The sequence below is a fragment of the Leucopleurus acutus genome (assembly GCF_964270905.1).
Source record: "Leucopleurus acutus genome assembly, chromosome: 15".
Classification (NCBI taxonomy): domain Eukaryota; kingdom Metazoa; phylum Chordata; class Mammalia; order Artiodactyla; family Delphinidae; genus Leucopleurus; species Leucopleurus acutus.
The window spans coordinates 16,083,643-16,094,394 of record NC_139157.1 but is presented as its reverse complement, the minus strand read 5'-3'; the positions used below and the strand labels follow the sequence as shown (position 1 = coordinate 16,094,394).

At 38.5% G+C, this 10,752-nt stretch overlaps 1 protein-coding gene across 2 annotated transcripts in view; it reads right to left on the bottom strand.

Moving 5' to 3' along the window:
* Nucleotides 1–1,704: 1,704 nt before the first annotated feature.
* Nucleotides 1,705–10,752, bottom strand: part of KATNA1 (katanin catalytic subunit A1) — a 35,808-nt gene continuing 26,760 nt past the window's right edge. For both annotated transcript variants that reach the window (XM_082855521.1, XM_082855522.1), the window contains 6 exons: nt 10,088–10,193; nt 8,733–8,891; nt 3,609–3,735; nt 2,963–3,097; nt 2,462–2,588; nt 1,705–2,022 (listed from right to left, as the gene is read on the bottom strand). In XM_082855521.1, coding sequence (XP_082711647.1) covers nt 1,824–2,022; nt 2,462–2,588; nt 2,963–3,097; nt 3,609–3,735; nt 8,733–8,891; nt 10,088–10,193 — 853 coding nt within the window. In that variant the 3' untranslated portion in view covers nt 1,705–1,823. The remainder of the gene's footprint in view (nt 2,023–2,461; nt 2,589–2,962; nt 3,098–3,608; nt 3,736–8,732; nt 8,892–10,087; nt 10,194–10,752) is intronic.

Genomic DNA, 10,752 nt, shown 5'->3' with positions numbered 1-10,752 from the left:
TTGGAATAAAAATTTTGCTCACGTGCGAGTTACTTATATATAATAGCTGCTTTCACATAACACTGGCTGAAACCAAGGCTCACATCAGTTAATGAGTCCATCAATGTCATGGAATTACAACGTGCCCTTGCTCTTGTGGTTCTAAATATAATCTTATTTACCCTACAATAGTGTTTAACCATCACCCAAATTGACGTATATTTTACAATGTGATCTAGGACATATAATACTTATTAAAATTCTTCTTTTGATTGCAACCCATCATTTAAAACACATTACTCAAAAAAGAAATGACTGGTTTTTAAGACCAACCACCTTAGATTTTGGCTAAATAAAAGTATGTGTGGAGGAAAGATGAAGGCAGTAAAGGAGTGATGTTTCATTCTGCCTGTTTTTTTTTTTTTAATATTTAGTTTTGGCTGGGTTGGGTCTTTGTTGCTGCACACAGGCTTTCTCTAGTTGCGGTCAGCGGGGGCTACTCTTCGTTGCGGGCTTCTTATTGTGGTGGCTTCTCTTGTTGCAGAGCATAGGCTCTAGGCGTGCGGGCAGTAGTTGTGGCACAGGGCTGCTGCTCCACGGCATGTGGGATCTTCCCAGACCAGGGCTCGAACCCGTGTCCCCTGCATTAGCAGGCGGATTCTTAACCACTGTGCCACCAGGCAAGTCCTGCCTAGGTGCTTTTAATAAGGAATAACAGCCCTGTAATGTGCTATCTCCATATTATAGACGAATAAACCATAGTATGAGGTTTACAATTTGATCCTCAAGTCACCCAGCTGGTAACACTTTATTTTTTTATGTCCTCCTCACTCTCTCAGTTGCTAGAAATCACCAGTTCTAACTTTAAATGATGACAGGGTCTTATTTCATCCATTAAGCATAAGCCTGAAGATTCTAGTGAGGAGAACAATGTAGGAGGCTTTTGTTGGAGAGTGTAGACTTTGCAGTCAGCAATTCCCATCCTGACTTCTCTCCTTACCTGTGAGGTTTGGGACCACGGCAAGACACTCAGTCCTCTTGAGGCTCTGTTTTCTATGGTTGGGATGCCACAGTGTTTTTTACAAGTAATTATAAACAAAAATCTTACCTAAAATTTTATACCATTAACCTTTATTTCATTTATTAACTTTTACTTCCACCATTAACTATTACATATTTTATTTATGCTTTGTATCCATGAGTGATGGGTTAATGCGTTTCACTGGAATACAGTGAGCAGCACGGGCTGAAAAGTATCTACTCGCCTATAGTGCAGCCTCTTACACAGGCAGAATAAAGTCAGGCAGGCAAGGTTTTATATAGATGTATATATTTTTTCCTTTTAAATGCACAGTAAAATGAAGGGCCTTTAAAGCTCTCTCAGGACGAGGAGGGAAGTTACCATAACACCACGCAGGAAGGAAAGCACACTGGGTGTGGTTCATGCATCAAATGGCTACTTGTATAAAAATGTTCAGGAATTTTCAGCTATCCACTGGCACCTGTGGAGCTAGAGCCCGTCTTATTCTTTAGAAGGAACAGCAGCCGCAGGCAGTGGAAGAGAAGATAGTATACTTAGATGTACATATAAGACAGTTTTCCAAGCTAAGTAATGGCATCTGTGCCGCAACATTTGTCGTCAGTGAAAGAGAAATACAGTAATGCTAAAGTAAAACATATTTGCTTGTAACTTTTAAAAATTTCCTTTATTCAGAATCATACTTTTTTTTCACTCTTACCATTATGAAAATTTAAAAAAATATAGCGCTTGGTGCAATGACATACTACTTTTAATTATTATTCAAACACGTAATGCAGGTTTCTCACAGTTTACATGTGAGAATTTAGCATGATCCAAACTCAAAAATCCACTTCTCATATCTTTCAATGTCTGCAGCAGATACTGACTTAGAAACCTTTTTTAAAGCCATTTCAAAATCCTCCATAGTTGTAGGCATGTGCATTTCTTCTCTTGAAAGATTCCTGATTTCTTCTGGGGTCAAACCTTCAATACGCCTTCTCATTGCCATCAAGGATGCATCCCTAGGTTTTAAAAACGTGTAAACAAAAAAATGTTTCAGTGCATATGTTATTCTGTAATTATCTTATTACATATACATATGTAGTACTGCATAGAATCCAGTACTGGACTATAAGGCCTGTTTTTGAGTTGTTTTTTTAGCAGTTGAATCTGAGCAAAAAGCCCAAGAAGAATTAAAAGGATATAATAAGATAGCAATTCAATTTTATTAAAAGTGTACCATAATATAAAGAATAAGCATCACAGAGACAGGAGAGAGGCTGTTAGCTAACACTAACGTAATACCAAAACTTGTGTCTCTGACTAGATTATAATGTGGGTCTTTATTCTTCATCTGTCTTAATTCAGCATAAAAACTTCATAATAGAAGCTTATACCCACAAAAACCTATGCTTCAAAAAAAAAGAAGAAAAACACCTATGCTTCCAAAATAATTCATACCTGCACACGTTGGTAATGTCCGCACCTGAATAACCTTCCATGTTTTCTGCTATACTTGCAAGGTCAACATCATCAGCCAATTCCAGCTCACGTAGACTTATTCGTAATAGCTCCTCCCTGCCTTTTGCTATTGGTAGAAACAAATTTAAAAATATAAGCCTTCAACATAAACAATGTTTTATTTTTCTCCAGTCTACTTTGAGAAGTTGTTTTCCAATTCTTAGAGCTCATTTGCTTAAAAAATTTAAGACCTATTCCTTACTGAATTTACTGCATTTATTTTAAAATTTTAATTAATTTTTATTTTTTAAAATTGAAGTATTTCATTGAATTTTAAATTTCCTAGTATCAAGGCTTTAGGCTCCAAATATAGCCAAACCAGTTAAAATAAGGAAAGACATCCTACGTTTGTCTTGGAAAGTTAATTAATACCAAACTTTAAAATTTCTAAGCAAAACTACCTGAGAGTTAACATGACCTTTCTGATTCAAATAAAGATACCTGATGGCAATGGAATATAGATTCTTTTTTCAAGACGTCGCCTTAAAGCCTCATCAATATCCCAGGGAAAATTAGTAGCTGCCAGAACCATAACCATTTTGGAAGGGTCATCATTTTCAGAAGCACCTCCAACACCTTGAGGAAGGATAAGAACACAGTAAAAAAAGAAAAAACAAAGCTCAACTACTTAATGATCATCAGATATTTAGCACCACATTAAAAGCAGGGTAATCATCAAGCCTCCCTAAGACTTGCAAAGCTAACTGGTATGTATGTGAATTTGTGGTGCAAGAAAAACGAGTTTTTGCAGTGTGCAAAAAATAGGACTCAAAATAGATTTGATCAAAAGACTAGTTCAGCACAACTACATAGCAATTTAGAAATTCTTCAAAACCATACATATCCCTCTCTAAGACCAATTAATCGGCATTTGTTTCAATTTCATGGCTAAAAATGAGATCAGTGTGTATGACAGAGGGTGTCCTGTGAATAAACAGCCATAATTGCTGGTGTGTCACCACTGTCAGTGCACCCAGTTTACCGCTGGCAATCTCCAGGACCGACTGGCCAGCGCCGCGTCACTGGGGCTGTGTGGGTCAGCACTATGAGTGGGGCTTGCTCAGCTCACGCAGAGACACAGGCATACCGTCCATCTGAATCAGCAGCTCGGCTTTCACCCTTCTGCTCGCCTCGTGCTCTTCGGAAGTCCCTCTGCGGCTACAAATGGAATCTATCTCATCAATAAATATGGTGGCTGGAGAGTAAAATCGAGCCTGAAGGGAGAGAGCGTGCAACACCAGGTTTTTATTTCATTGAAAAGTCATCTATAGTTTAGCAATTAGAAAAGAGCTGTGGAGCCTGCCACCCTGTGCATCTCTCCCTCTTTGCCTAATACTGGGGAGAGAGGATAGAATTGGAACAGCTAAAATACAGCTTCTAATATAGACCTATCATATACTTAAATCTTACATGGCCATTTTTTATACTATTCAATACTATAACTGATTATCTTCAACATGTATTTGTTTATGAGTCATATAAATACAGGATTATCCTGTGCACTACAATAATATGGACAACGATGGTGGGAAGACATTTACAGATACTGACGTGTTCTAAAGTTCTAGAAAAATTTTTGTTAAAGAGAACCATTACCTTAAATAAAATCACATAGATTCCCTCTAAGGGATTCTAATTTAATTGCCATTTTTCATTTGACTAATACAAGTACACCTGACCCTTGAACAACTCGGGTTTGAACTGCATGGGTCCACTCATATGTGGATAGTTTTCCATAGTAAATACTACGGTACTACACAGTCTGTGGTTGGTTGAACCAAAGGATGTGGAAGAACCGTGGATACAGAGGGCTCACTATAAGTTATATGCAGATTAACCTTCACGTTGTTCAAGGGTCAACTGATTTTTATCCTCTTAAGTTGTCAATTAGAGGTCAATTTAAATGGCCTGGTTTTTTTTTTTGAGATAAAATTCATATACCATAAAATTCACCATTTAAACCATTTTAAAGTGACAATTCAGTATTTAGTATATTAACAATGTTGTGCAACCATCATCACTATCAAATTCCAGAACATTTTCACTGCCTCCAAAAATAACCCATACTTCCCTGCCCCTAGCCCCTGGTAATCACAAATCTATTTTCTGTCTTTCTGCATTTACCTATTCTGGACATTTCAAATAAATGGGATCATACAATATGTGGCCTTTTGTGTCTGCCTTCTTTCATTTAGCATGTTTTCAATGTTTATCTATATTGTAGCATGTACAGTACTTCACTCTTTTTTTTGTCTGCATTGGGTCTTCGTTGCTGTGTGCAGGCTTTCTCTAGTTGCAGACAGCGGGGTCTATTCTTCGTTGCGGCGTGCGGGCTTCTCATTGCAGTCGCTTCTCTTGTTGCAGAGCATGGGCTCTAGGCACGCAGGCTTCAGTAGTTGTGGCATGCAGGCTCAGCAGTTGTGGCGCACGGGCTTAGTTGCTCCATGGCATGTGGGATCTTCCCGGACCAGGGATCAAACCCGTGTCCCCTGCATTGGCAGGCGGATTCTTAACCACTGAGCCACCAGGAAGTCTCAGCACTTCATTCTTTTTTATGGCTGAATAATATCCCCCAAGTTTATTTTTGTACCTTAAATGCATTTCTTCCCCAAACCAAAGGACAGGGAAGATTGATCCATTAACTAATAGATCTAGTCAAGTATTATCTAGTAAACAGCTGTGTAAGACTCAATAGTATCACCCGTTTCTTAAGGAGACTGAAGAGGCATTTAATTTTATTTACTTATTGTTTTTTTTGTTTTTAGTAGAATTTTTTAAAATTGGAGTATAGTTGATAAGAAGCATTTTATTATAGTAACTAATGTTTATCGTTAATCATTTTTTAAACAAAATATCTAAACTTACAGAATCACTGCACAAGAAAGCTTGAACGTAAAATGCAAGTCCACAATGGCAAGTGAACATTACAGATTTGAACATGCAATTGTACTGGGTTCATCAATTCTTTGGACCATGAGGTTATAATTCAGTATCCTCTAAGAGGCGATTGTGTTGAAAGCACAGTGCTTCCAAAGTATAGATTTAGTTTTAGTCTGTTCACTTGGAAAATCCTAATAGTTAAATCTCACTTTCTTTTCTAGTTAAAAACTTGAATTCTAAGTCATCTACTGCCTCCAAAGGGATAGTAAGATAATAATAATAATTTTAAATTTTATTTATTTATTTTTGGCTGCGTTGGGTCTTTGTTGCAGTGTGCGGGCTTATTGTGGTGGCTTCTCTTGTTGCAGAGCACGGGATCTAGGCGCACAGGCTTCATTAGTTGTGGCATGCAGGCTCAGTAGTTGTGGCTCGTGGGCTCTAGAGTGCAGGCTCAGTAGTTGTGGCGCAAGGGCTTAGTTGCTCCGTGGCATGTGGGATCTTTCCGGACCAGGGATCGAACCCGTGTCCCCTGCACTGGCAGGCAGATTCTTAACCAAGAGCCCTAATAATACATTTTTAATAAGGTATCCTTACTTGGATCTTAGGTACTGTGTACAAACATTTTATACTTTCTTTTCAAGAAACAGAGGGAGAAAAATAAACTGGATGGAGGGAAAGAAAGAAAAAAGCAAACATGCAAGAAAATTTATAATTGAAATTCTAGCTAGCAACCATCTACCAACAGAACCAACAACAAAAATTAAATTTCAAGCAAAAATTACTAGATTGAGTCTTCCCAAATACTGACGGTGTGCAGAAAGGTCTGACTTAAAGCAGAGGCTATGTGGCACATTTAAAATTGGCTTTGGATGACCTAAGAAAGTAATGTAGAGAGACTTGGAGAGGAAACCAATTGTTTCTGCCTGCACAGCATGGCTCCTTATGATAAGAAAAGCTCTCTTTCTCATTTGTAAATCATCTCTCTCTCATCCTTATTCCATTACTTCAAGAGAGGCCAACTCTGCTGGAGTCCCAGGAGGGTCCAGGCATACGCATGTGACTGAAAAGAGACCAAACATTAATCTCTGGAATTTTGCTGCAACAACTGAGATTGTTGTTCACTTGATTAGGTTTCTGACACTTGAAAATGAAAGTTCCTGACAATACAACAAAAACTATACAATTAAGTTTTTATATGTGTTTGTTACCATGTCATGTGAAAAACCCTGGACAGACTTTTATAATATGTAAGTGGCCTTATTCAAAACACAGGCCCTGAGGAATGCTCACTTTGAGAGGTCCAGGGGGAGGGGCACTCAAGAGAGAGGCAGTCATCTGTAGAGCAGTCAAAACCAGGATATGAGAGGCAGTACAATTTTACTCGAGAGAGTCCATATGAACAGAAGCAAATCAAGGTGGTTTCAAATGAGCCCTAACCGAAATGCAGAAGGGCAGAAGCTCCCATCTGCAGGCACTGGTTTGTGACCGAGCCCCTGCTCAAGTGGGCAACTCAAAGTAGCTCGCTCCAGATAAGCAAGGACTTGTTTAAAGATGGTTAAGATTCTCCTGGGCAATACCAGGGAAGCCAGTAAAAAATAAGTTGTTTGATATGTCTTTATAAACCGCAGTATACAAAAATATTGCAAATTACTACTTTGTAAGAGGCTTTCCCTCATAGAAGAAAACAGTCCTTTTTCCTTAATATAAACCCTACATTAAAAAAAAATCAAATAACTCTTAAACAGTAACAGGTAATATTTATGAGTCCTATGAGTCAGGCTCTGTATTAAGCAGTTTACATGTATTGGCTGATTTCACCCTCCAAACATTACAGAGGTAGGTCCTAAATTACTGTCCTCCTCTTATAGATAAAGCAACTGAGGGACAGGAGAGGAATTTTCCCACAGTTAGCCATCTAGGAAAATGACAGAAGTGGGATCTTAACCCAGGCCACCGGACTCTAAAGACGCCACACTTAGCCATTCACCCTATTTACTTTTTTTTTTTCTTTTTTGGCATGCGGGATATCTGAGTTCCCCAACCAGGGTTTGAACCTGTGCCCCCTGCAGTGGGAGCGTGGAGTCTTAACCACTGGACCATCAGGGAAGTCCCCATTCACCCTATTTAGCTTACTTTTTTTTTAAATAAAATGTTTAAAATATTTATTTTGGCTGCTCCGGGTCTCAGTTGTGGCATGCAGACTTCTTAGTTGCGGCACGCATGCGGGATCTAGTTCCCCGACCAGGGATCGAACCCGGGCCCCCGGCACTGGGAGCGTGGAGTCTTACCCACTGGACCACCAGGGAAGTCCCCTAGCTTACATTTTTAAAAGGCCTAGTTATTCTGGAATACTGACAATATAATTTTTCCCCTGAAGCAAATAGCAAGCTAATTTTTCAAAGGATCTAAGAGGTTCTCCATTAGATTCCTATTGTGGGATGGACTATTAATAATCCATAAGAACTTGTCAGAATTTACATCCTGCCTTATGAATTATCGAAGTTGAAGGAGAAAGAAAATGGGAACCGAAACAGGAAGAAGCCTTTACAGAAAACAGATAACATGAAATTGTGAGGGTTTTGTTTGTTTATTCTCAGCCTAGGAAGGAAGATCTGGCATAATATTAGCATGGTCATCTAAGGTTTTGTCCACCACGACCAGGAATGTAAATCTTTTTCACTATCTATATAATAAACATAACTCTGTCCTCATGCATATAACTACACAATTTCTTAAATGAGGTAAGACGGAAATAGTAAGTGAAACAAAGTCTGAAGTCTAAAAAGCTGTTGAATTCAACCTAAACACTCAAGCAGAACTTGTTGAATTACATTTCTTCTACTGATACTCAGATGAGTGGCAGTGGAAGAAGGAAAAAGAAACTCAAAGAAGCGAAGAACTTAATCTAAAGACTGGGTCATTAAACTCAGGGTATTTGATATAGTTAATAGATTGGAGGTAATCTCAGTTCCATATCTACTTATGATTTTCACCTTTTCTCATTTTTGTTCTAATACTGCATTTACTATAACTAAGCCTGATTTAAAAACCGTAATAATTTCACATTCCTATAGCAGATCAGTAATGCAGATCCCGTAACATGAGCATGTCCATAAGCTAACAGAGACAGCCTTTCATCCAGAGAAAAGGAGTCAAAGAGAAATGCAAGTTATTCATGTTAGTACTGAATAAAAATTTTCTACCTTCAAAAGCACAGGAATCACACTCTGGGCACAAAAGCATCCTGCCTAGCGATCTACATGCTGTAGTTACAACTCACTTTCTCCCTTTCTAGAGGTAAAGAATCATTAGAGTTAGCTCAAGCACTCACCATTTCGAACAGAAGACGAACAAGCTTCTCAGACTCTCCTCTGTATTTGGAAGTCAGAGTTGATGAAGAGACATTGAAGAACGTTGTCTTGCATTCAGTAGCTACTGCTTTAGCAAGGAGGGTCTTTCCTGTGCCAGGTGGGCCAACCATCAACACTCCCTGTTGGGAATATAATAGCATCAGCAAAGGATTTATGTGCCATTGTTCTAATTCACAAGAATTCTATTACTAAGGATCAATTTTCAACCAACTTACACATAATATTAAGACAAGTAAAAGACAAAGATAAACAGAAGGATACTTTATCACAAATTTACTTTTTCCATTATAAAAGTAGGGTAACTACACATTATTAAAAAATTGGAACTAAGAGATGAGAAATAATATAATCAATATTATAGTACTGATATAATATCATACCCTAACACAGGTACCATTATTATCTGGATATATTTCCTGCTAGTCTTTTTGCTCAAATTATTATTTTTTTTTACATAGCTGTATGTCCATAATTTTGTATCTTGCTTATCACTTAACCTTTCAAGAATTTTAAAAAATAAGTACAGAGTTAGCCATTAGCACATTTCCCAAATCCAAGAGTTTTTTGGACAATCTCTTTTCATATCAGCACACGACTTTTAAAAAGTACTCATTAGATACAGATATATCTTATTAGTTTCTTAAGAACAATTCCAAGAAATACAGATGTAAGTTCTGCAACACAACACGTAAAATGGAGTATTTTTGCATTAGGTGACCTGTTCATATTTGCAAATGTAAGCTCATTATAAATCTGCTATGTGTCCAACTTTCCAAATATCACATTGTACCTATTCCTTTTTTTTTAGTAAATTTATTTATTTATTCATTCATTTATTTATGCTGCGTTGGGTCTTCGTTGCTGCGCGTGGGCTTTCTCTAGTTGCGGTGAGCAAGGGCTACTCTTCGTTGCAGTGCGCGTGCTTCTCATTTGTGGTGGCTTCTCTTGTTGCAGAGCACGGGCTCTAGGTGCGCAGGCTTCCATAGTGGGCTTAGTAGTTGTGGCACATGGGCTTAGCTGCTCCGCAGCATGTGGGACCTTCTTGGACCAGGGCTCGAACCCGTGTCCCCTGCATTGGCAGGCAGAGTCTTAACCGCTGTGCCACCAGGGAAGTCCTGGACCTATTTCTTATTCTGGAAACCTTGCAGTAGCTCTTGGTCTAAACAAAGTTCTGAATAACACAACAGAGTTTAAAATAATTTTCTTTACCTGCTCTATTTCTCCTCCCACTTCCCCCAACACAGATAAATACTGGCTTTCTATAGCAATGCACTTGCCATTTGCTTTGACAATGCCGTTACAGTAATACACTTACTTTCCATGGTCTCCTAATGCCTTTGAAGAATTCTGGCATCCACATTGGTAACACCACAGCTTCCTTAAGCAACTTTTTAGCTTCTACTAAATCAGCAATATCATCCCTGAAAGAGAAGATATTTTATCAACAACCTTGTAGTTGTTGATAAACTAACTACAACAACCTAACTCTATGTAGTCATTCTTGAGAATCACTGAAAGCACATGATTTTACGTTGCTGGCAGAATGCTAAGCTTCTTCCTAGGCACTAGTGAACTAATACACTATGATGAGGCCTGCCACACCAACCAGTATATAGAAAGAGCACAATCTGAATCTTCGATTCTTTTTTAATTTTTTAAAATATTTATTTATTTATTTGGCCGCATCAGGTCTTAGTTGCGGCACGTGGGATCTTCGTTGCCGTGTGGGGAATCTTCAGTTGTAGTGTGTGGGATCCGGTTCCCTGACCAGGGATCGAACTCGAGCCCCCTGCATTGGGAGCACAGAGTCTTACCCACTGGACCACCAGGGAAGTCCCTGAATCTTCAATTCTTGGGAGTAATGATTTTCAGCTTGGTGAATGAGAACACAGGTCTATAGGCCTACAATTTAAGTATTATTATGCCATTTCATTTTAAAGTTCTGCTCTTAAAATGCTCATTCCATAAATTCCATGATTT